The sequence below is a fragment of the Schistocerca gregaria genome, chromosome 4, assembly GCF_023897955.1.
Source record: "Schistocerca gregaria isolate iqSchGreg1 chromosome 4, iqSchGreg1.2, whole genome shotgun sequence".
Classification (NCBI taxonomy): domain Eukaryota; kingdom Metazoa; phylum Arthropoda; class Insecta; order Orthoptera; family Acrididae; genus Schistocerca; species Schistocerca gregaria.
Genome location: NC_064923.1, coordinates 444,052,471 through 444,079,212, shown reverse-complemented (window position 1 = coordinate 444,079,212; position 26,742 = coordinate 444,052,471). Strand labels below are relative to the sequence as shown.

Here is a 26,742-nt window from a genome sequence, read left to right as displayed (position 1 = left end):
AATACAGGGTTATAAACACACTTGCTATAGCAATTATGAAATAAGTGCATATTAATGGAAGAGACCTGGAGAAACCAAAATGTTTCAGATGGATTATATGCAAATAGGGGCAGATGGGGCCATTGACCATTATGTATGTGTGATAATTTGCTGATTAAAACTAAAGATATTCCAGAAATGTAAGAAGATTGGGTTTGGATAAGTTACAAGAACCAGAGTTTATAAAGAGTTTCAAATTGAGCACCAGACAACAACTCTCTGAAATTATGTCCAGGAATACAACAGAAGAGACAAGGCCCATTAGAGGTCCTTGGACAGCATGAAAGAATTTGAACTTAACTGATGAAAGGATAAAAATGAAGAGAAGAAATTACACAGACAAATATCTGAAAATGAGATTGGCATGAAGACACTATGTGAATATTAAGAAGTCAGATGGCAAGCCAGTGTTAGCAAATGTGGGAATGCTGAAAGGTCGAAGGAACATATAGAAAGCCTATACAAGCAAACCACACTATGTTGCACAACAGAAATAATAATGTACTGGACGAATGTAAACATTTTAAAGTTTTCACAAGACAAGACAAGACAAGACAAGACAAGACAGACTCTAGTGGCGAGCCGCAACCAAAATGGCAAACAAGCAGGAAAGTCGATACTGCAAATGTCGTGGCACACAATAGACAAGGTCGTTGCCAAACATCACTTGAGCTAGATGACTTAATCACCAATTCAGCAATATGATCTCACTTTGAAGGGAAGATATCATCATTCTGACAGCACTGCATGGAGCCATAACATGCACATCTTGCACAAGAATGCCTTTCAGCCCACTGACCCTGCAGAAAATGCCAAGCTGAAGACCTGAAAGCTGCATTGAGACACTGAGGTGCAGTGAAGAATTGCCTCTGACAAACAGCTACAAATACTCGGGCTCACAAAACCTCCTCTGTTCCAACTGCAGTGAGCCAGATTCGATGTAGTACCTGTGGTGTGCTGACTAGCATTCGGCAGATGCTTACTACCTTTGAGACTGCACTGTTAGCCTGTCACTGTACCAGGGATACAAGCTATCTGCTGCTACCCCCCCCCCCCCCTTCCCCTTCTATGGGTGAGTGGATACTGGTGTCCACGGCCTTCCTTTGGTGGAGCGGTCATGATGTGACCCTGGACCATCAACATTGTCCTGTGCAGAACAGTTGGAGGTTCAGTGGAGTATATCAATGAGTGTGCCCTAAAGAAGTCAACAAGCTGTTGGGCAACACTGCCAGATGAGTAATACATGCTGCCAGTTGGCCTAGCTACCCTGCATGATGCTTCTCTGGTTGTGTTAGCTACTGTTACCTTACCAACGGCCTCAAGGGACTGCCAAGGTAGATGCTTCAGCACATTTCAGTTCTATGTGCTGCAATTCAATTGTAAAACCAAAACTAATAAATGTCTACATGGCTAATGATGTCTCATTAGTGGCCAGGTCACCTGACACACTCTCACCACTGTGCTCCATGCTACATCACCCTGCATCCATAAGGGTCACAGCCTACTGACCCTTACAATATTGTGGAAATGGGAGAGGAATTGAGCTATGATACTGTAAGAAGAATTTGACAGGCCACTGAAGGATGTAAGTCGTAACAAGGCCCCACGAGTAGCTGACATTCTCTTAGAATTATTGAGACCTTGGGACAACATACATCAACAGACCTCTTCTACCTAGTAAACAAGATATATGAGACAAGTTAAATATCCTCAGACACACAGGAAATGTAATAAGTCCTGACCCAAAGAAGACAGGTGCTAAAAAAAGCACGAATATTACTGAACTATCAGCTTACTAAGTCATGGTTGCAAAATACTGACAAGAATTATTTATAGAACACTGGAAAAACTGATAACCTACAACTTATCTTAGAAGATACATTGACAACAGATGAACCTATGTTTACACAGTTTGCAGTTTTTGTGGAAGTTTTTGAGAATGTTGACTGGAATACACTCTCTGAAAATCTGAATACAGCAGGGATAAAATACACGTCTATTACAAATGGTTCATTCACTTTCAAAGATCGATATGTTCCAAAGTATTACATGTACAATACATTTGATGTACGAATAGAACCATAAACTCATAAAATTTGGATTCTGCACTCCACAAATGTTGTGTGAGTACGCCTCTGTTCACACAACATATAATTCGTTCCATACCTTATGTAGAAACAACCTGTTAATGGGTCATCACAGCAGCACTGATGCGTTCTCTGAGCTGTTCCAGTGTTCTTGGCAGTGGGGTACGCAAACATGGTCCTTAATGTACCCTCAAGGAAAAAATTGGTGACCTGGGATACCAAGGGAACAGAGAAACAACGTTCCCACCTCTATGTCCAGTCCAGTGAAGCAGAAGTTAGTCGTTTAGGTAGCAACTATCATTGCTCCATTGAGGGAGCGCCTCATCTCATTGGAAGATGAAATTCTCAGAATCAGTAATCAGTTGTGGAGACAGTCACAACTGCAACTTATCAAGGTACGAGGTACCCATCATGATCTTCTCATAAAAGAAAAATGGCCCATACAACTTTGTCTGTGACAGCGCACAGAAACCATTAACCTTCAGCAAATATCATTTGTCCGTCCCAATTTAATGAGGATTTTCAGTGACCCATATTCTAATTGTGGTGATTAATCTTTCCAGAGAAATTAAAGGCGGCTTCATCATTCAATGTCTACTTGTGGGCAAAATCATTTAAATTATTTAAAACTTTCCCTAATCCTCTGTTGCATCTGCACACTTGGTTGACTGGTGCTTTTCTGTTAACAGAGACAACCAATGTTCCTAAATTGTCACTGCCAATACAAAATGGCAGTTCTTTTCCTTAATTCTTTCTGAATGCATACTGCACTGTCATAACAGATAATAATGTTGCATATTCCAAAACACACAAACTCTTTTATTGCTTTGTCACCATTTTGTCAGTGCACTACACTCAACACCAGTTGGTGGACACAATGCAAACTTGGTGATTTTACCATTCTATTCATGCAGCAATTTATAATACTTTGGAAAATGTAGAAATTTTAAAATGAATTAATCATTCATAATAGCCTTGTGTGAGAAGCAAAATGTCATCTACAACTTTTGTATAAACTAAAATGTAATTGTACGAGTCAAAAGACATAAAAGGGAAGCACTAATCGACAGTGGAAGCCTTGATGTTATTCAATCTGCACAGTTGCAAGGTGTGAAGAAAACTAAGCAGAAATTTGAATGGGAATTAAAGTTCTGGGAGAAGAAATAAAAACTTTGAGGTCTGCAAAATTACATTGTAATTATGACAGAAACAGTAAAGAACTTAGAAGATCAGAATGAGTAGTGACTTGAAAAGAGGTTGTAAGATGAATATCAACAATAGTAAATTGAAGGTAATGGAATACAGTTCAGTGGAGTCAGCTAATAATGAGAGACTCAGATTAGGAAATGAGACACAAATAGTAGTAGAGAGTTTTAATATCTGAGCAGCAAAACAGCTGATGATAGCTGAAGCAGAGGTCAAAATAACAAAGCATTTGACATTTGAGTGTGGGAGTTAGCAATGTCAGTTCACGATTGTCTAAGCACACAATACAGCAGCAGCAGTAAGAACAACTGGGAATTTCCATTCTGGATACATTCAAATTCCACACATTAATAGACTGCGCAAGCTGGTAACAGTCTTGATCACTTTTCTGTACATTTTCACAACTCTTAAGACAATGTGTCATGTAAAATAAAAAGACCTCACAAATAAATAACAAAAACAAATCAGATTAGATTAGATTAGCTTTTCGTTCCATAGATCCATGTTGAGGAGATCCTCGTGGATGTGGAACATGTCATTTTTTTCTTTTTTAAAGCTGAAATAACAATACTAATAGTATGAATATATACAATACATCATTTGTTTCTATTTAAAAATTCGTCAATGGAGTAGAAGGAGTTGGCCACTACTAAGTCTTTCAGGCTCCTTTTAAACTGATCTTTATTTGTAACTAATTTTTTTATGTTTGCTGGCAAATTATTGAAGATGAGTGTTCCTGAGTAGTGGACCCCTTTTTGAACTAAAGTAAGTGCTTTTAAGTCCTTGTGCAGATCATTTTTGTTCCTGGTATTGTATGTATGAACTGAGCTGTTTGTTGGAAAAAAAGAGATATATTATTTAGGACTGTTACATCACTGAACACAAGTGTCGTCTGCAACTGGCTGTGGCATCTGGTACCTGAGGCAGCAAGGTGATATGACAAAAATAAACAGAAGGTGTGACTAAGCTCATCCTCTGATAAGTAGTTGTTATGCCAAATGTTGTGTAAACAACTATCTGTGTCATTTTATTATTATAATTAAGGAATGTATGGCAGTATTAATTGTAGAGCTGCATGACAAATAATAATGTATTTGCAAACAGTACTCAGTTTTCACAGAAACAGTTAAGTATTTTATTTGAAAATAAAAATACAACCAAATCATTGCTAAATTACCAACAGGAGATAAACGCAGCTATTTAATATAACTAAGGAAGCAGCAACTTTGTTTCTACATTACTTTATTACATTTAGCTTGCATAAACATATGAAATATATCATTAATCAGTGTAGTACACAAACTTCTTGATGTGTTCTGTCTTATATAGCCCTCCTCAGTTCGAAACAAATAACCAATACAAGGACCTACACAAAACGAGGTGAAGCATGCTGGTGTTGAGGTTTTCAATTCACTCCCAAATTATATCAAATGGACAAGAAATAATAGACCTTTATTTAAAATTAATTTAATGAAGTACTTGCCTGACACCCCATTTCACATCATGGAAGAATTCTTTAACAGTAGTAAATAAAACACTTTACATTAAGCTTTTGTATTACACACAGAATTAAAAATTTCTGTTGCTTGTCTGTGACAACACGAATTTTAATCTAAGGTGGGAAAAAGGAGTACTGCAGAATGCACACTGTTTGTAAACTTATTCCACATCCATGTAACATGGCCATCTGTACAGTTCTATGAAACCAATGGGAACTAGAGGGCATGATGGATGGATGGTCTGTGGCAAGATAAGCCAAAGTACTTGTCAAATCTATTCTCCCATTGGAGACCAGTACAAAAACCTCATATTGGAGCACAAAAAAGGCAAATATGTCCCTGATTAAAAGACTAACTGTAAAGTGAGGTACCAGCTATCTCGTTATATCTTTCTCAGCATCTTTAAAAAATTTCCTGAAAATTTTAGCATGTCAACATATTCATGCTCTTTTTAACATACAACACACCTCTCACTTCTGCAAGCTGCCCTAATTGTATGTACATCAGTACAGCCACTAGCCCATCACCGTAAGACTTTCATGCCCATCCACTCTTAATTGCCCATTTTCAATCATTCGGACCAACTCATTGTCATTGTCTCTGTGGCTTTCAAACTGTCACTGTCTCCTGTTGCAGCCACAGTCACCTTTGTTCTGTCCTACTAGTACAGTCTCCTCTCGCTGTCACTGTCTCCCTCCTGTCCTTTTTTACTGTTACTATCCCATTCATTCATTCCCACTGCTTCTCTCTCTCTCCCTTGTTGTCATTGCCATAGAGACTGCTTCTCATTATCACTGGCTCTCACCCACTTCCATTTTCTCCCTTTCTTTATTCTGCCTCCCACTGGTGCTGTCTCCTTCATTCTTTTCCTAGCAATGTTACACTGTCTACTATGTTCCACCGCCATTGTGTACCTCTCTTTCTCTCACAATACCATTGTCTCCTTCACGCTTTCTAAATCATAACCCCTGCCTACTCTCTACCAGCATATATTACTTATCTGCCTCTTTCCCACTGCTACTGTCTCCTTTTTAATCCAGGTTGGTCTGCTCCAGTTTGGCTAGAATATGAAAGGCAGTGATGGATTTTTATTTTACATTTGAGTGACTTGGCGTTAAATTAAACAAAATGTCGCAATCCAGTCACAGTAATGTTGTCGATCTACAAACTGTTATTAATGAACAACAAGAAGCGATTCGGCAGTTAAAAGCAGAAAGAAGCGAGCGTAACATTCCGAGAGACTTGTCAAATGATAGTTCATGCAGTACAAGTACAACTACAACTACAATAAAGAATTTTTCATTATTGCCATCAGTACCAGTGTTTAGCGGGAAACCCGAAGATGATGTGAAAGCGTTTTTTTGTAAACTTGAAGGTGCCACCCTCTTAGGATCATGGACAGAGTCCGATAACTTAGTGGTTGCCAAATTAAGAATTCAGGGAGCAGCACAAGATTTCATTAGTGCGGAGGCTACTTGCGTGAAAACAGAAGATTTGCAATGAGTTTAGAATGATTGTTATTCAGAGATTTAAACATAAAAACACGATCAGATTTGACAGAGAGCAACTTCACAGTTTGCGAATGCGATGAGACAAATATATCGAGCAGTTTGCCGACAGAATTCAAAACATTAACGCTCAAAAGTATGAGTTAGTAGAAGATGAAAATGAAAATCGAATTCAGTTGTTCGAAGCCAACCAGAGAGCCTTGGAAACATTCATTCATGGCTTGCACAGAGAGGAAGTAAGAAAAACTGTTAGATTGGCGCGATGTAAAATGTTTCAGGAAGCAGTAGAATCAGCTGTTGGTTTCGTTGAATCACTAAGACGACTAAATGAGATGCAGAAACAAGAGCGTAGAGTTTTCAATACAACAGTACAATGCTACAGATGCAATAAGTTGGGTCACAAGTGTAAGGATAGTAGAGAGACTCGCATCTGCTATCATTGCAGGATGCAGGGTCATGTTTCGAGAGATTGTTGCAACAAGAAGAAAGGTAATGCAAACAACAGACAATCTGCCAGATCTTTAAATGAGTACAGGGACGTATGGGCCACCACTCCATCCGCCCCTCGCCAGAGACAGTGATTCCTGTTAGTTCCAGCGAAAATCAGATCAAAAATGACTTCGTGATAGGTGCTGTATAATGCGGGAGAAACATCAAGCTAATTATTAACACAGGAGCACAGACCTCATTAATGTGGTGTTGCATAGATAAACGGGACAAACTGAAACTGCCGCTATTAAAAGTGCGAGGGTTAAATGGAGGAAAGCTACATAACTATGGAGAAGTTGACGTAGAATTTATTCTTGGCGAAGGCTAAGATGAATACACATCAAGGGTGCAAGTAGTTTCAAATAAAGAAACGCATTGTGACAGTGTACTTGGATTTGATTTCTTGTCTGCTAACGAGGCAGAGAGATCTGTCGCAGAAAGAAAGATCAGACTACGCCGTAGTAACTACAACCTAGGAAATTGTTCTTCAGATCGTACTCATAGGAGCAGCAATACTGACGTCGTGCGAATGGACCGCCCAAACGATGCATCACTTCAAACCGTCCGAGTTGATGATCAAATTGATCAGCCTCAGCAAATTTCCACGGGAGCAAGAAAGACAATCTACGTTGAATTTAAGTCACTCCAAAGCAAGGAAGGAACTTTGTTATTAATTGAGTGATCTGAGAAAAGTGAGTTATTGTACACAATGCATTGTTATGTTGCTAGAAGTATAGGTGTCGCTACAATAGTGTGAGAGAATGTTGCAAAAGTCCCGGTTACAATAACGAATATGAGCAATGAGGATGTTGTTTTGCCATGAGGAATGAAAGTTGCTGAAATGTCGAGAATAAGTAAAAATGATGTAATACAGATTCCACATGAGGTAGCAAATGCTCCAGTTATAAACACAGATTTTTGTAACAGTACCACAAAATTGAAACAAAGAGATGAAGTTAATAATGAACTGAAGTACAAGATTTGGGAAAAGATAGAACGTTTGACAGTTGATGAACAGATGGTTTTAGTGCCTGTTTTGCTGGAGTATGCAGATTTATTCCAAGAACGTGCAAACTTACCTTTCACTCATTTAGTTCAGCATTGTATTCATACAGGGAATGCTGCCCCAATCACACAGAAACCCTACCGAATACCATTTAGTCAAAGAGAGTTAAAGAACAATTAGAAGCCAGAATCATAAAACTAAGAGATCCTTCAGACCCACTATGGTGTTTGCCTGTTGTCAGGAGAACCACAGTTCCATTTTTGTGTTGATTACCGATCTTTGAATGCTGTGACCACACCCGACATTTACCCCTTACCAAATTTAGTGGAAACCTTGGATTACTTGGGCAGATGTCGAATTTTTTCAGTATGTAATTTAACAAGTAGGTTATCACCAGTTAACAGTGCATTCAGATGATCAAGCAAAAACTTCATTTGTAACAGCAACAGGACTATACAAGTATCTTCATATGCCGTTTGGACTTCGTAATGCTCCAGCTACATTTCAATGTCTGATGGATTCAGTTTTACGAGGGCTCATCCCAACAAAAGCACTTGTTTACCTTAATGATGTAATAATTTTTGGTGAAAATATGAAGCAGCATACTGAGAGACTACAAGCTGTTTTTGAGCATATAAGAAGTGCACACCTGTCTTTATCAATAGACAAATATCAGTTTGCACAAAGTAAAGTTAACTACTTTGGTCATGTTATAACCAGTGAAGGTGTTCAACCTGATACAAAATTAGTAGAATATGTAAAGAATTTTCCTGAACCACAGAATCTGAAAGAACTACAATCATTCTTGGGATTGTCAAATTCCTACAAAAGATTCATAACCAGTTATGCGAATATAGCACATCCAATCAATGACACAGCTACTGAAGAAAGGAGCCACATTTAATTGATCAACAGAATGCAAAAAGGCAATGGAAGAGCCAATTTTGCCATAGCTGCAATCTTGTCTCAAGAAGTTGATGATCATGAACATCCAATCTCATTTGCTTCCAGACAATTAAAGCAGAATGTAATTATACTACAACTGAGAAGGAGCTTTGTGCTTTGGTTTTTTGTATAACACGTAACAGATGTTTCTTAACAGGAAGAGAATTTATAGTTATTACAGATCGTGCCATACTTAAATGGTTATTGAGCTTAAAGGATCCAAGTTCCAGATTAACAAGATGGACATTAAGACTGAGTGAGTACCAATTTAAGGTTATTCACCCACCTGGTAAACAACATGTGAATGCTGATGCAATCAGTCGAAAAGTCAATTTTTGTGTTATAGTAAGTCGAGAAGAAGAGTGAAAGGCAGCTCATGAAGAAGATCCACAATGCAAATTATGGAAAAATGATAAACGTTTTGTCGAAATAGATGGATCATTGTACAAAATCACTAGTAAAGGAGACCACCTAGTTATCCTAGGAAGCACGAAAGAGTAAATCATGAAAGAGCAACACAATTCTTTATTACCAGGACATTGCGGTAAAAAAGCAACAAACATTACAATAGCTCAAATGTTTTGGTGGCCGAGTCGCAAAGCTGACATTTTCGAGTTTGTTTCACAATGTGATTCCTGCAACAGACGGAACAATGTAGGAAAAAGTAGAGTGCCATTGCAAGAACTGGCAGAATCAAGTGAACCATTTGCACGAGTAGGACTAGCAGTCGTAGGACCGTTGCCTAAGACTAAAGATGGAAACAAATACATATTGACAAAGTTAGATCATTTCTCTAGATATCTTCTCATGAAACCAATACCTGATCAGGGCATTGAGACTATAGCTTAAGTTTTTGTAAAAGAATGGATTCTGAAGTTTGGATCACCATTAAGTATAATTAGAGATCAAGGAATGAATTTTATGAATGAATTACTTAAACAGACTTGTAAGCTCATGCAAATAACTCAGTTAAGGACTACACCAGCACACCCAGAAGGAAATGGAAGAGTCGAGCAAGTCCACAGAACAATTATTAAAATGGTTAGCCATTATGTGAGAGCAAACATGACAATTGGGATGTCTGTTTACCGTACTTGGTAAGTTGTTACAATGCCAAAATGCATAGCTCAACTGGCCCAAGTCCATATGAGATCGTTTACGGAAGAAGAATGCATTCACCCTTGGACTTTGCACGATCGACTGCTGGAATCAGCAATGAACACGTAAGGCATCTAGCACGCAAGCTAAAGGAAGCATGGAGGGGAGTGAAACAGCTGAATCATCAATCCTTTCTTCAGCAAGCAAGACAACACGACCGCCAAGTAGCAGTGTCACAGTATCGAGTTGGAGATCTTGTGTATCTGAGCAATGTGGTGTTAAAGAAGAATCAAGTCAAAAATTTTAAGAAGTTTTGGAAAGGACCATATCCAATATTGGAGGCATTGTCGCCAGTCACTCTTAAGCTCCAACTGCCCCTTCGTTCGATTGTCGTTCATGTCAATCGTGTAAAGCCATTTATGGGTAGATTTCCAGTAGTATCGCAAGACAATGAGGACCGACCAAGAGGCAGACCTGCTGTTCTCAAACCCAGGAAGCAAGAATCGCAAGGTCGCAGTCTGGACTTCGAGGCCGAGACATTGTCACGTTCCAAGCAATCTTGTACCAGATACCCCTACAATCTGCGTATACATGTGTAGTGTAAGAGTGCAATGCGTGTGTTTATTTCAGCCATGTGCTTATGTGAATGTGTTGTGAAGATTTGATATTGAAGCTATTGCACGAGTTCACAAGTGAAACTAAACCTTTTTTCCACAGGTTACGCCAAGAAACTCATTATTTCATGTTCATTGTTAACTCTAGTATTTAGAACTAATTAACAGTGTTCATTTTTATTCTGCTTGCTACGGTAGTGTATTCTACTAATGCTGTAGTAATAGTACCACAGAGTACAGGTGTTTCGTTTGAACCTCGATCAGACATGGTAGTTTCAACAAGTAATACAAAACATGTTCTCAAGTACAATCCAGCAACAGTTCAATTCTGTAAAGAAGCAAATTGACCTAATTCGTTCTGTTAAGGATAATGATACAATTTTGGAAATGGGCACATCTTGGTATAATAACTGGATCACAGCCAAAATGCAGGTAGAGTCTACATTTGCTAATTACGAACAAGAGATTTACTGTTTTTTTAAAGCTTCTGCCACATAAAACTTTAATCAGGCATATATGAGCCTGGTTTGATTTTGGAGGGAGTATCCTTTATACTGTGTTTGGGACTTTAACTAGCCGAGATCTACTGGAAGTTAAAGGCAAAATATTAGCTCTTGAACAACAGTCCAGATTCAATTAACCCCTCTAATGAAATTATCGTATTAAAGAATATGCAAAGAAACATTACTAACCACACAGTTTTCATTGAACAGATTGTAAAGCAATTTATCTCACATTTCCAAGTACTTCGTAATGAAATGAACGCAAATATCCAAGAACTATTCCAAGGGTTAAATGCTGGGAGTGCATGCTTAGATTTAAACTCTCTTTTGTTAAGGATTACTGATTTTTTATCAAATGCTATAATTGATGCCCTTAACTTAAGAACTGCCTTAGAAAGTAGTTCAAATGATTGTCTGAGCAGCATACTACTACAAAACGGTTCAATTGGATCTGAGCACTATGGGACTCAACTGCTGTGGTCATAAGTCCCCTAGAACTTTGAACTAATTAAACGTAACTAACCTAAGGACATCACACACATCCATGCCTGAGGCAGGAGTCGAACCTGCAACCGTAGCAGTCGCGCCGTTCCAGACTGAGCGCCTGACCCGCTAGACCACCGCGGCCGGCACATACTACTACATCCAGAACAATTTTTACACATTCTACTATCAATTGAATGAAAGCTAGATGCAACATATACTATGATTTACCCTGTTAACTCTTACAATTTATATGCTTACTATAAGTTAACCACCACACACTCCTTAATGATTGAAAATGAATTAACTGTTATTGTTTCTATTCCCATTGCTAGATCAAGGCATAATTTTGAAATGTATAAGATTTATACTTACCCTGTGAAATGGAGACAGGCAGGTATTCATGTAAAATCACTTAATGATTATCTACTGATAAGCAAGGATCGAAGATATTTTGTGTCCAAAAATGAAAATGATTTGCATATGTGTAAACATAGTCATAAGCTAATTTGTCCTGAATTGGCAGTATTCTTAGACAGTAGAGTGTACAGCTGTGAGAAAGAATTGTTTATGAATCATCCCCCAACAAATGATTGCCCTAGAATTTTAATGCATCTTTATCATCCATTTCTCAAACAATGTTCTGAAGGTATAATTTTCTCATTTAACTCCACCCTTGATGTCACAAATACATGTAAAAACTATGATACGCCTGAGCTACCCTTTACACTAAAATTGAACAATAGTGGATTAATCTTGAATTCCACACATTGTGATTTATCATGCGAACTATTTGATATGCCTAGTGTGTTGCCAACTACATTTCATGCAACTGGACATTTGGCATTAACTAGAATGTTATCTGTTTATTACAATGATTCACATATATTAACATATGGAAAGCATTCATTATCAAGTTTTTCTGAAGACAATAATTTGATTAAAGACATCCCTGAAAATGTAATCTCTTCAAATAATGAGTTAAATTTCATTGAAGCAGCAAATTGAATTAAGTCCTTCGATTCCTCCAGTAATGTTAATGCATACTTGATTGTCAGTTTTATGTTTTTATTGCTTTTATTAATTTGTCTTTTGTCAACAGCATTTGTTATGTTGAAATTGTCATCTTGGAGGTATGCTTCTCTGTACTGAACGTTACTGTGTCTGCAAATGAAATACATGTTGCAATGCCTTCTGATGCCACAAATGGCAGAATAGATTCATAATGCCCAGGAGGTCGTTTTGAGCCACCTGTGGTTGCTCTTTTTCTCTGGAGAGAGTGATGTAAAGATCTACAGATTGCGCACAGACATACGGTGCGTTAACACGCACTCGCCAGCTGACCTGTCTGAAATGATGACAATTTGCTTAGTCAGTAGACGCAAGTCTGGCTGCACTGCGATGGGGAGTACTGACTGGCCTCCATCTACAGCGGGCAATATTAACTAGCGTGGCCTCAGGCGCGAATATGTCTCTTTTCTTAGATCACCATGGAGCCTTTCAATACAACCGTAATTAGCCCATTTAGGACATCAGACACAGTGATGATGGGTGCGTGTAGGGTACATGTTTTATAATCTGCCTTTGTTAATAAAACTGTTTAAACTTACTTCTTGTGTTTGCATACTGCTGTACCTGAAGGACCCACCACTTACAAATCCTGACAAAATAGTCGTGTAATCATCATCCGGCACAACAAACAGACTAACCCCCTTATACATGTTATCAACAAAAATCCCTACATCATGTGAAAGTACATTGAATTTCCTACAAGAGACATCTGTAACATTCTATATTCTCAAACGAGGGGAGGTAACAAAACAGCAATTATGAAAAATGCCATTGTGCTGTCTCCCATAGGTGCTTTAATTTCTGTGTATTATGCTTTAAAGAGGTTGTTCTAAATGCATTGAGGAGAAGTATTTAAAATTTTGTATTTGTTGGGATCCACAGCCTCCAGATGCTTAATAAATGTAAACATGCTCTCTAATAGGCTGTAATGTGATGTTTATTTAATCATGCAATTAGCTGATTTTGATTAAGCGTCTTGCTAAGTACATTTTTAATATATGTATTTCATGTCATTTCAAATCAATCTTAATTACAAGTAACAAGCAGTAATATTCCATCATTTTAAAAAAGGATCCATACTACAGTGACACCTTTTAAGATTGTATTCTGAACTTTACTCAACTTTGTATCATGTTGCACATAGAACAAAGTAGAGAATATGATCTTAAAAGGTGTCACTGTAGTGTGGATCCTTTTGTAAAATGATGGAATATGGGCCACTTGTTAATTGTAATCAAGAATGATTTGGAAATGACATGAAATACAGATGACACAAATGTGTTTGACAATAATGCTCAGTCGAAATTAACTAGTCGTACAATTAAATAAACATTGCATTATAGCTTACTATGGACCATGTTTAGATTTATTGAAGGGAAGTATGTTTGAAAAAACATTAACAAATTATATCTGTGACATATTAGGTACCTAACACCTAACAGAAAGATGAATATGAAATCAGTATGTTGTAATGTCATGAAAGAGTGAATGTCAGGTCCAAGATTGAGTCATCACTTTGGGTAGGTTCTCCATCTGGGAAAGAAAGAAACCATTTAGTGACAGAATACGGATGAAAGGCATAAGTGAACTATCGCATGAAGAAATGCCTGCACTGATATCAAGCAGCAGATCTTTTACTTGTCTCTGTTTGGCTGTTGGTGACCCAGGCAATGTTTCTTGAGCACCAGAACGTCCAGGTGAAGGGCCTTGTGAAATGGACGGTCTATACAAATTCTCAGGAGCTGCAGAAGATCCAGGATGAACAGTGAGTTGTTGCTGTCCTTCAGCTGCAAAAATAGCAACTCAATGATACAGAAACATGGTTAAGATGCATAATGCTGAAAAATACTGCAACAATTAACCCCTTCTGCACCTCAACTGCTGCAGACAGTGGTCCTGCAAGGGCTTGTCCAAGTTGTCTTCATATCCTGTATCAAAATTGATGTTGATGTTGGAACAAGAACTTTCACATTGCTGGCACAACTTCGGTGGACCAGTCCTGACTGCCTACATCCACATCAACCTTATTTTTAGGATATAAGCTGAAGAAGCATCTGGGGAGGTGGGAGTTTCAATGCGGTGATGAAAGCCAATCCATTTGTTGTCAGTTTCCACCTCTCATTGCTCTGGATCCAAGTAGCACAATATATGTGACTGACAAGGACTGTTTGTTGCATAGATTTGTATGGTTGAGTGGGTATACTTTCAAACAAATTTATGACTCAGATATCCATTATGTACGAAGCAAGTACAATTAAAGTGTGACAGTTGTGTTTTATGGGACAGACAAAAGCAGTTCACAGAGATACAATTAAGCAGCACCACGACAGCAGCTATTTCATACATAACATTGTGAATAACAATGATAGACTAACCATCAAGCTGATGACAAAAGACAATTAAAGTGGAATCGTGTCCAAGCTCCAAGCAGGCAGCTAATGATACAGACACACCAAATGCTCACCTTCTGGTCATAATGGTAAGCCTCCAAAACCCTCTCCCCCCCTTTTCCCCTGTATATTTCCTCATCACCAGGTGAAGTGCAGACCCTCAGCTCCTCTACAATCTGGGAAGTACAGCAGGGAAAAGTGCTCCTAACAACACACACTGCTTCCACACTATGAGTGGTTGCAGCTCTGTGTCTGTGTTATTCAACAAAGTCAAGGTTTAATTTCTCAAGAACCTTCCCAAAAATCCGGATCTTGAGTCATAAATTACTAAATTCCCTGCTCCTTCAGACCATCCAAAGGAAATAATAACTTCTAACAAGAAATTTTTGACTGCCCTTTATGGTGGCAACTGTAACGTGGGCAGTTTCTGCCAAAACTGTCCACTAACATATTTCAGAGGTTGGTATACAAATTCCCTGGGTTAAGTAATCATTCAGACACTGCTCTGTAATTGCAGACACAGATTAACATTCACAGTGGCTGTTTTTTTTTCTTCATCACTTTTGCCTTCCTTATGTAGTTGGTGGTGCTTCCGAAGACTGGAAATCTCAAAAGACAGATGCACGAGAAAAAGAGTCTCTGTTACGAGAAGAAATTTGCTGCCACAAAACTGTAACACTTTGGTCAATGGCCAGTCAGCAGGTAGTGAGTCCAGCGTTATCATAGCCCTACATATTCTCCAGAAGGGATGGAGGAGATCATATCACTCTATCAAAGGAAACACTGAATTTTCTGCTGAAGCCCTTTAAGCCATGTAAGAGACCTCTAAGCAGGTGTGCTTCTCTATGGACATCTTATAATGTTCCATGTGCCTTGGAGTAGCGTCCTGTTTAAACTTTTATAATACAGCTTCCTGATTGTCTCACACTGTCATTTTGGCAGTGCCCACATTTTTTTGCTGTGCTTACATACAGAGTTTCTCATTTGTACATTTCAGAATCCCAGCATGGGGTGGGCGAACTCTCCTGGCTCTAGTGGCTCACCTATGAGCAATTATACTGTATGATGTGATTGAAGAGAGTAGGAGATTGTTTAATGCTATTTCGTATTTTTCATTTGCCGAAACTCAGAATATCTCTGACACTTCTGGTTCGGTTGTTGTAGAATAAGCACTTTGCTTTAGGCCTTCATTCAGTGATGAACTTGTTTTAGGCTTCTGTAAAGTTCATTTCTGCTCAAGCTCTTGTAGAATATAAACACCCCAGGTTGGCACAGGAATATGTTGGATGAAATTAGTCTTACAACCATTGGAAAGATTAAGTATTAAGTGCAAAAGAAGGGCTGAAATCATGTACTCCAGCCACCACTGCCGCCAGCTTCTTTTATCATGCACTGCTTGACTAGTAAGATGGCACATCATCATGACCACTGAAGCACTTAGAAATTAATCGAACTTCCTGCCTTCAAGAGCTGAGCTTGTGGTCTTAAGGTCACACATCCAGCTTGTGGCTTCCAATGCGCATTATAGGCAACCTGATGGGGTTTGTTCCTATCTTTCCATTTACTCTCTACATCTAATTAACAACTTACACAGTCAGTGACTGTGTCTGTGAAATACTAACATAACAGTGTTTCATACTCCTTACCCACCTGTGCCACAGTTATTCTTTAAGTTGTATTCACTTGTCCAATTATTAACGTTTCTTTCTAAGATGTCACTGGGAAACTTTCATGTACAAAGTCAATAAACATATTTGTTAAAGTGTCCATTTGTCTCCATTCATAGCTAGAAGATCCCTCCTCCCATTAGTATATCTATGAGAGTCATATCCACTTGTTTCATGCTTATTTTAGACACTCATATTAATACTGTATTCATTTAAATAAGATGTTTCCATTGTGCAACAGTAGCCATATTTTCAATTAATCGGCACAATCATTCCGTTGGACATCAAATCTACTTTTGTGCATCCTAGGGGTCTGCTTTGACCACAACCAACACCTCACATAACCACCCAACCACAACACTCAACAAGCTGAGGTATAACCAATACGTGACATCAGCCTACAAGCCCTCATCAAACACAGCTACTACACCCCCACTGTACCTGGAGCCCAACAACACATCTTCAGAGTTTTCCACCAGGTGTAGCAGTGTATCAGAAATTACTTCAATCCAGAGCAGTGTAAGTGAAAGTTGACACAAAAATAGGTTGGCTCCCACAGCAACACTGAAACCCGGGGTCCCCTAGAGGATCTTTCAACTTAAATCTTGCAACTGCAAGAGACAGATTGCCAAGGTCATTGTGGGTGTAAGTGAGCAGGACTGTTCTGCATAAAGCTGTGCCAGCAATGTGAAGATTAATGTTCCAACATCAATCACAATTTTGATACAGAAGACGGTCTGGATGAGCCCCTTGCAACAACATTGTGTGAAGAAGTCGAGGTGCAGAAGGTATTAATTCGTGTAATACTTCACAGCATTATACATCTTTCCTACTCACTTTTTCTCTATCACAACATTAATCATTCAAATACAATTTTTTCAACTGAAGAACAGCAACCATTCATTGTCCTGCCTGGATCTTCCACAGCCCCTGATGATCTGCCTGAACCTTCCTTTGTCCAAATGGAGATGAGTAAAAGAATTGTGCATGGCATCAGTACTCGTATTTCTTCACACACTGATAGTTAACTTACCTGTGTTTTGTATCCATAATCCGCCACTAAATGTCCTCTTTGTTTTACAGATGGAGAAACTGTTCAAAATGATGATGTAATCCTATGCTCATATGCCTAATTTTATGTCCCATGTAAATCAGTACATATATATTTGATGTTAATCTTTCTGTTCAGTACCATGTATCTAATTAGTTGAAATATAATTTTTAATGTTTCATCAAACATACTTTCTCTCAACTATTCAAAACAACCTCTTTTAAACATAATACATCAAAAGTGTATCACCAATGACAGACAGAGAAGTGAGAGAGGTCATTTGGCTGTAATACACAGAAGACATTTTTCATAATTTCCACTTTGTTTCCTCCTCTCTCTTGAGAAAAGTGAATGTTACAGGCCTCTCTTGTAGGAAATTTAATATAATTTCACACGGGGAAGAGTTGTTGTTGGTGACATGAAATTTTTTATAGTTGTATGGGATGAGAGTGGCTACTTTTCAGTGCACCCTAGTGCCAATATAACTCAGTAAATCAAACCTGGCAACTGGATTTAGTAGAAAATTTTGTCTCCTATAATGTCATACAGAGTGGTCATCTCTAAAATATACATAGTTTTTTTGAGATATAAGCCGACTTCCTCTTAGGCAGAAAACATGAAATTCAGATTTAGCACTCCAAAAAACATATAGAACCACTGATAAAATAACTTCTGCAATTTGGTTACAAAAAAGCTTGTTTCAAACAACAATTAACTGGACTAAAGAAAAAAAGACACTACATTCCACATTCCACAGTCACAATAAAAGAGTTACACTTGAGAGGCTTTCAGATGTGTGAGTTTGAAATGAGGAAGTCACAGTTCGGCTAAAAATGCTTTTGCCATGGGACTTCACATACGCATGTAATTACAGAACGATTACATTATTTACAAGTAGTAGTTGATACTTGAAACAGCTGATTTGTCTCTCAGAAAGTAACAAACTTGTGAAAAAAAGTTTTAATAATTCACTAGTTGCATGCAATTTTCCATGTAAAACTTCTCCATCACGTAAAAAATTAGAAGTAATATAATGATCATCCTGAAGGAAAAGGGGGCCCACTTTGCAAATTTATCAGTTTATTTACTGACTTTTTGACATATACCCATGTAGGACCAAATGTAAGGTCTTACCACATGAAAAACAGTAAATTTTATAATCACCTGAAAAGAACAGATTGTGACATAGTCAAGCATAACTTAAAACAATGAAAAACTCAATCTCCTGGAATAACAGATTCCTTCTTTCAGAACTAGAGAGAACCATAATAATGGAAAAATGGGCTGCTAACATCGCTTTTCCAGCACTACCCGCTAGACTGAAATAAAAGCAGATGATCAAGCTATAAATACAAAGACAATGAAGAGGAGAAGGTTTTTTATTTTAAAATTTCCCCTCTTAAGTTGCACTTGTTATCTCATGGGATCCAACTACCATTTTTAGGACCTATCAGTTGATCTCTCTCTGTTTTCCCCAGCTAGTTTACCACTCTTCACACAAATTGAAGTTTCTTTTGACGATTCAACTGAATTTCTAAGTATATGTGATTAACAGAGATAAAATTGACTGGTGGCTTACAATATATCATTACCAGAAGAGCTTTGTTCTCAAGAGTGTGGGATCATAACAACTCGGCTGAGTCATCTTCACCTGTATATTGATTGTGTATCATATATACTGTTTTTTCCACTGTTCATGCTCCACATGAACTCCTGTCTGATTGGTAGGTTTTGCTGAATTCCATTCCCCACTCATCCCCTACTGCTCTGTGGCTCTATTTGAAGAGACCTTTGCATCTTTTCATTCCTTCTTTCTTCTCTCTAGTTCAGAGGAAAGGAATCAGTAATCCTGAATTTGCAAGATACATGGATACTGTATACTTTGAAATGTGCGTACCAATATCACCATCAAGTTCTCCACTTTTACCCTTTGACTTCTATTATATGCGAGTTTTTATTGTCTTTGTGCTCATCTTATATAAATTAAATGCTATCTTTGGAAAAACTCTTAAAAGTTAGACATTTAGATTACTGTTCCACATGAATAACATTTAACCTTATATTTCTTCGCAACTATAACCTCTAATCCAATAAACTCTGAGTTTACATATTTGCAGTCAATAAACCAATTTTATTTTTCATATTCGACATAATTATGTTGTTGGTTTCTACTCAAATTTTTAACAAGTGCATATTACATCAGATACATTTGATTCCATAGGAATATCTGAATGGTTTCTCAAAGAAGCAGAATGTTATGTTACACAGATTTATTGTCTGTTACAAACCATGTAACTTACCCCAGGTTGTCAATTTCTGTGCAACGGGTCGATTTTAAACCTGCAGGTGGATGGGATGGCTTCATGTGAGATCAGAGTGGTTTCCTGTTTAAAGAGGCAGCCTCATATTGGTACTGCATGTATTTATTTAGAACAAGAGATAATTCAACACCAAAGCTTCACACTGTGAAAAGTTGCGAAATTGAGAAACAGAATCACTGATGAATTAATGAGTGAGAGAATGAATAAAATCTGTAAGTGATTATACATCCTAGACGCAGAACCATGACCAAAGCATTTCAGCATGCAGAAGATAACATGCTTGGCTGGTATTGGCACGTTAGTACTGATACTGCAGTTGAAAATAAACCAACCGTGCCAGTAAAGTTAGGATCTAGACAGAAGCATATAAGTGAATTAAGGTTCTATTGAGAGCAATACCCCACTGAATTATCTTAAAGAGAGAGAAAGCACAGAATGAAAGATGACATGCACAAGGCAAATACAGAGGCTACTTGTAGAATAAATGCAGATAATATCAACAAGGTATCCTTTGCTGTTCCTCTGCTGGCGACCAGCACCTACACCATATACCACTCTGTTCACAGATTTTCTCACCTCTTAAGAACTGCTATTTCCTTTTTTTCTACCATGATATGGCTGTTATGATGGTTAAAAAACAGTAAAACTATACTGCCTGACAAAAAAAAAAAAAAGCATCCAAAAGCGAAGGAGGAAACTAAATAAAACTTCACAGGTTCAGAGGTATGTGATGTTATTTCAGGGGTTATGAAATCAAATCAGATTTGCAAAGAACTTGGCAGTAAGAGCTCATTTATTAGTATGACGTTACACAGCCTCTGGCCTTGATGCTTGCATTGATTCAGATGAGAAGGGTGTCATAAAGCCATTACATGTTCTTCTGCGGCACACCTATTTTACAACCCAGATGTTAGCATTAGGATGGAGATGATGTCCACGCTGGTCCCATACAAGATCTATCAGGAAAGATCTGGAGATCTTGCTGGTGTGACGTTACTATCTCAACATCATGCAGGTCATAGAGACATGTGCCCTGCGTGGATGGGCATTGCCTGTTGAAAAATGGCATGATACTGTTACATGAGAGGTAATACATGAGGATGCAGGATGTTCACATCTCAGTGTTATGCTATAATAGTTCTCTAGTCACTACTAGCCATGACGTGAAGTCATATCCGATGGCTTCCCACACCGTGACGCAAGGAGTAAAACTGCTGTGCTTCTCCAAAACATTGGAAGAATATGATTTCTCCTCAGATTGCTGCCTTGCTCACCAATGATGTCCCCTACAGTAAATCAGAATCATGATTCATGATGCACACAATGCAATGCCAATCATCGGCAATCCATGCTTCCTGGTCACAGCACTGCTCCAAATACAGCATTAACAGCAGCCTACACATGGGACAATGATTCCCTAGTTTGGTTGCTGTTGATCTCTGACCAATGGTGCATATGAGAGTGCAGATGCAAAGGGGTGAGAATGCTCTTGCTGCACAACACAGCAATACTCCCTTATGCATTCAAACATTGGACCACTGTCACATCCGAATGCCCACAAATCTGGATATTGCACAATTTGAGCAGCTGAGTTTAAGGAAATCCACAATGAGGCCTCTTTGAAACTCTGGCAGGTGCTGATAAACCTGTATCATATGGTTATTCAGCATCTCCGTGTCCCTCACAGTAACCACTCAACATGACACTGTTCTTGTCCCTTATACACCCTACCAGGCCTGATAACAACACTAAACATGAACAACACTAAACATGAACAACACTAAACATGAACAACACTAAACATAAACAACACTAAAGCATTCATTTCCCTGACATCTGACCATGTCTTCTCTGTGCTTCACTTTTTTTGTCAGGCAGTGTTTTAAAAATTAAAATTCTTTGACATACTTGTTTTAGCTCAGAATACTAGGTATTTGTTTTGAAATAATTCAGATTGTTCTGCTTTTTCCTCCTCCAGTAGACTTTTCAAAATATCTCTTTTAGTTTAATCGCCTAGTATTACAAGATACAGTTATTTTTTGAAAAAAAAAAAAAAGAACTATTCTACCATAATTTAATATCCTTCTACATATTGCTATTAATGCAACTACCAGTTCGCTCACTGTTGCTATACAAATTATATTATTTCCATAAACATACTTTTGCTATAATCTCAAAAGTTATTTCTTGTTCAAAATTCTTATGATTATTTTTGTCATGCCTCAATCAGTCAAGTTCCCTTTTGAGAAATGAGTTTATAGGTGGACTTTCATGTCTGATGGGAGTCAAAAAACTAAAATCTAAACATACACAGGTGAATGGATTTCTTGTCACACGTACAGGGAAAAAACTGCAAATTCAAAGGCTTCCTTTCATTTGCTGATAGCACATTCTCCTACTGTACAGTCTTAATTCCTTCTACTGATAACTTAAAGTGGTCTATGAATCCTAAAGTGTAAGTTTATCAGTACTGGTGTTGCTGGACCACTTAGAATTGTGTATTAATTTTAACAACACAGGGAGAAAAAAAAAGAAGAAAAGAAAAACATGCTATTGCAATTCTACCCATTTATATGAGCTTCTACATTCATTTCATCTCCTTTCACATCATTTGTCTGTCATTACAACACTGTTCGTGATACGATAATTCTAATGAATGTTTATGTTCCTTGTCTGATTATATTTCATACTCTGTGACCAGTTATGTCGTCAATGGACAGGGAAGTTTTGCTAAAGAAGGGATCATGCATGTCGTTATGTATGGTAAAACTGGAAAAGTGATTTAAAAGTCTAACGAAATATAAATCAAATCAAATACTATAAACCACTATGCTTTTAAATACTGAAATTCAAGAGTGTAAAAACAATAAATTAATACTCTTTCCACCACATTGGCTTTATCTTAATTTTAGTTTTCTTTAACAGGTTTCTATCCCCAAGTCTCAGTTACAGGGGGGTTCACTATATCCTGTTGGCTGAAATCACTGACTTTATGCTTCTACTCTGTAAATCCTTAGTTAATATACACATACCAAATATCTATTTTCCATGTGTGTGTTCATTACTTTATCTACTTTACTGCTGCATTAAATATACAGGGAGGTCCATTTGAAGTTTCGGATGAGATTATCTCGAAAACTGTACATTGGGTAAAAAGTGGGTAAGACAAGTTCATAAGTTCAAAGGGGACATCTAATGGTACTACATGTGACCCCCAGCCCCACCCTGTTGGGTGGGGCAGTGGGCAACTTTTAAATCTTAAATGGAAACCCCCATTTATAATTGCAGATTTGGTTTCTCCATAAAAAAAAGTAATCAAGTTTTGTCTGAAATATTTTTTTAAACCATTGGCAGATGGTGCTGAAATCGAGAAAAATTAAAATTGAGGATGAACTCTGATTTATTTAGACTGATCTGAGAAGGATGCATCAAATCGATACAAAATGTGCACCAGTTCTTTCATTACATCAAATTAAGCTATTTTTTTTTTTTTTACAAAATGTATCCTACCCACCACAGTTTTTGATGGAGGGACATGTAATGATATTAAAACCTCGTTAGGGAACTCTTCACAATTGCATTAATCACCTCACTGTGGCACTACCATGGCCAAACTGCAAACTATGGCTCAGTATAAAGGTCGGTGCAATGCGATCAGACGTCACCTCACTTTCAGATTGTGAACCATAAACAATCAACTGACGAAAGAAAATTATTCTTTAGCAAAACATGGCTCTCTATCCTCCTACAGAGATTGTTGATAAGATGTTTTACGTGAATGCCATAACAAATACACTGCAGCGGCACAACTGTATGCAGATCGTTTCCCAAACAGACGACATCCAAGTAAAAACATTCAAAATTACATTCAATGAGCTCAAAATGGATACATGCACTGTCAATCTTAGTCATCGCGAATACAATGAAAATGGCGCTTGTACCCTTACTGTTCTCGCCTGTGTTCAACTGGGTCTCGAAATTAGTAGTCGTGCGATTCAGAGAGAAACTGGAATACCGAAATCAACTGTTTTGAGTATTTTGAAGACACATAAATATCATGTGTATCATATCACATTGACACATGCATTAACACCAAAAGATATGCAAATACGCATGCATTTCTGCCAATGAGCCTTGAAAACGATAACAGGTGACAATGATTTTTTTTTTAGATACGTTATGTTCACAGATTGTCACTATTGGTCCCCTGTCAATCTACACTGGCACAAACCCATTGGCAATCAACACAAAATGGTCATTAATGGTCTGGTATGGAATTTTAAATGGTTACTTGATAGGACGGTATTTTTTTGACTGAAATGTGACTGGGGAATCTTATTTACAACTTCTCTGCGATGATTTGTTGGAGCTAATGGAAGATGTTAATTTAGAAACTAGGCAATGAATGTGGTTCCAACATGACAGAGCAGCTCCCTATTATGCTAAAAATGTGGGGAATGTTTTAAATTTATGGTACCCTGGTCGGTGAATAGGACGTGGCGGACCAATTCAGTGGCCTCCACATTCACATGACCTAACATCTCCTGATTTTTTCTTGTGGGGTTATTTAAAAAATATTATTTATGAAAGACAGTCTACAATCTGAAACGATATGGAGCAACACATTCAAAGAGTGTGTGCAGCCATACCACAGAATGTGCTGCTCAAAACTGTGGACAACTTTCGCAGACGATTGACTTTATGCATCGAAGCAAATGGGGATAGTTTTGAACAATTTCTTTGTGGCTAATTTCATTAATTAAGCACTCCAAATTGTGAGAGACAAGGAGACACACACTAATGCAGCACCCCAACACGTGAGAGGCAAGGGGGACTCTCACTAATGAAGCAATCCATGGGAGCATCATTCTACTACATCCATGTCGTCTTTCCTGGGTAACGCTAAAAGTAGGATACAGTAATTTTGTACAAAAATAGATTAATTTGGCATAATGAAAGAATTGGTGCACATTTTTTATCCATTTGATGCGTCTTTTTCAGATAATTCTAAATAAATCAGAGTTCTTCCCCAATTTTACTTTTTCTCGATTTCAATGTCATTTGTCACTGGTTTAAAAACATGTTTCAGATAAACCTTGATTACTTTTTTATTGAGAATCCAAATCTGCAATAAAAAATGGTCATTTCCATTTAAGATTTAAAAGTTGCTCACCCCCGCCCCCCCCTCCCCGCACAAGGGGGCAGGGGTGGGGGCTGGAGGTCACATGTAGTAGCAGGTTATCATAAAATGAATTCTACATATGCAGAGTAGGATATAAAATATGGTGCTGCTCAGGATTGTAAAGGAGGATTAAAACAGATTTTTTCCAGGAGTTTGTTTAGCATTTTTAGTGTGTTGCTACAATATGATATAGTGAGTTTTGTTGCGAATTTGTGACTTGCTGTGTGCTGCAGACTGCATGAAATCCACATTCAGAAAGAGAGGTTGAAAACTTCATTAAACAAAGGTCCAGTCAACAAACCTTTGAGGTGGCAGAAAGCTGGATCCTGTCTTGTGGTAACAGTGATTCAAGTTAGACATGCTCTGTCACAGCCTGGGCAATATCTCCGTTGCTAGCCTTGAGAAATCCATTACTCATTGCTGCATTAATAAGGTACTTGGCACTTTTTCTTAAAATCCTACAGTTGGTCTCTCTAAAATTACAGAATTTAATGGAACAACATGTAGAATTCTAGGACATCTGTGGCATTCTTCTCACTACATTTTATTATACAGCGGCATTTTGCCCTCACCATGTAGAAGTTTGCAAGTTTTTGTTCAACCTCCAGAGAGCCAAACACATCATAGATTGCAAAGTAGCACTCATCTTTCTACAAGGGAACAGGATGGATTTTAGGGTATCCACAATATCTGGGCATGGATGAATTTGTTGCATTGTGGATTGTGCTTATGATGTGATTTACTCATTCTCTGTCACTGTCTTTACTCAGCACCGTACCAAAAATCATTAATTAAAAGTGCTATCATATGGGATATCAACCAAAATTTGTGACTATCTAAAGATTTCTTGAAAGGGAGGATGCAACACGTTATATTAAATGGAGAGTCATCAATATACGTGGAAGAAAATTCAAGTGTGCCATACAAAATTCTGTTTTGATTCTTACTGTTCAGTACAGCAATGATGTAGCAGCCAATAATAATAGTAACCACAGACTTTCTGGAGATGATGCAGATATCTATAAAGAAATACTAAACCCCCCACCCCCCAGAAAAGTTACAGTCAGAGCTTGATAAGATTTTAAAGTGGTGCAACCTGCTTTAAATGTTCAAAAGTGTAAAATTATGCACTTCACAATAAGTACAAATGTATTATTCTATGACTTATAACTACAATATCAATGGGTCACAACTGTGATCATCTATTCATATAAACTTGGTGTACCAGAGTGCAGGAATATGAAGTGCATTAATCCCACATACTTAATTTTATGTAAATCTGGTGAAAGATATTGGTTCATTGGTAGGGTACTGGGAAAATTCAGCCAGTTAATTCACCACACAGTGGAACTGTTGAATTGTAGACAGACCCAGTCTGACCTCGGCAGCCACAGACAGTGGTCACGTGTGTGAGAATTGCATTTGCGTGCGCGCGCGTGCTCTTCCAAATTACATACCTGAACTGGCAGATGCTTGAAGATAGACCTCAACTATTCTATTAAAGCCTAATTAGAATGTTTCATGAAACAGTTTTAAGTGAGGAATCAAATAACTTTTGCCCCCTAGATATCATCTCACAGGCA

General features: G+C 37.9%; 1 protein-coding gene across 2 annotated transcripts in view; it reads right to left on the bottom strand.

The window, feature by feature from the left end:
* LOC126266803 (phosphatidylserine synthase 2-like) overlaps nucleotides 1-26,742 on the bottom strand; it is a 230,830-nt gene that overhangs the window by 35,124 nt on the left and 168,964 nt on the right. The window contains exon 9 of one of the 2 annotated variants that reach the window (XM_049971346.1): nucleotides 19,957-20,040. The exons of the other annotated variant lie outside the window; for it this stretch is intronic. Within the exon in view, the coding sequence (XP_049827303.1) occupies nucleotides 20,028-20,040 (13 nt within the window). The 3' untranslated portion in view covers nucleotides 19,957-20,027. The remainder of the gene's footprint in view (nucleotides 1-19,956; nucleotides 20,041-26,742) is intronic. 2 annotated transcript variants of the gene reach the window in all.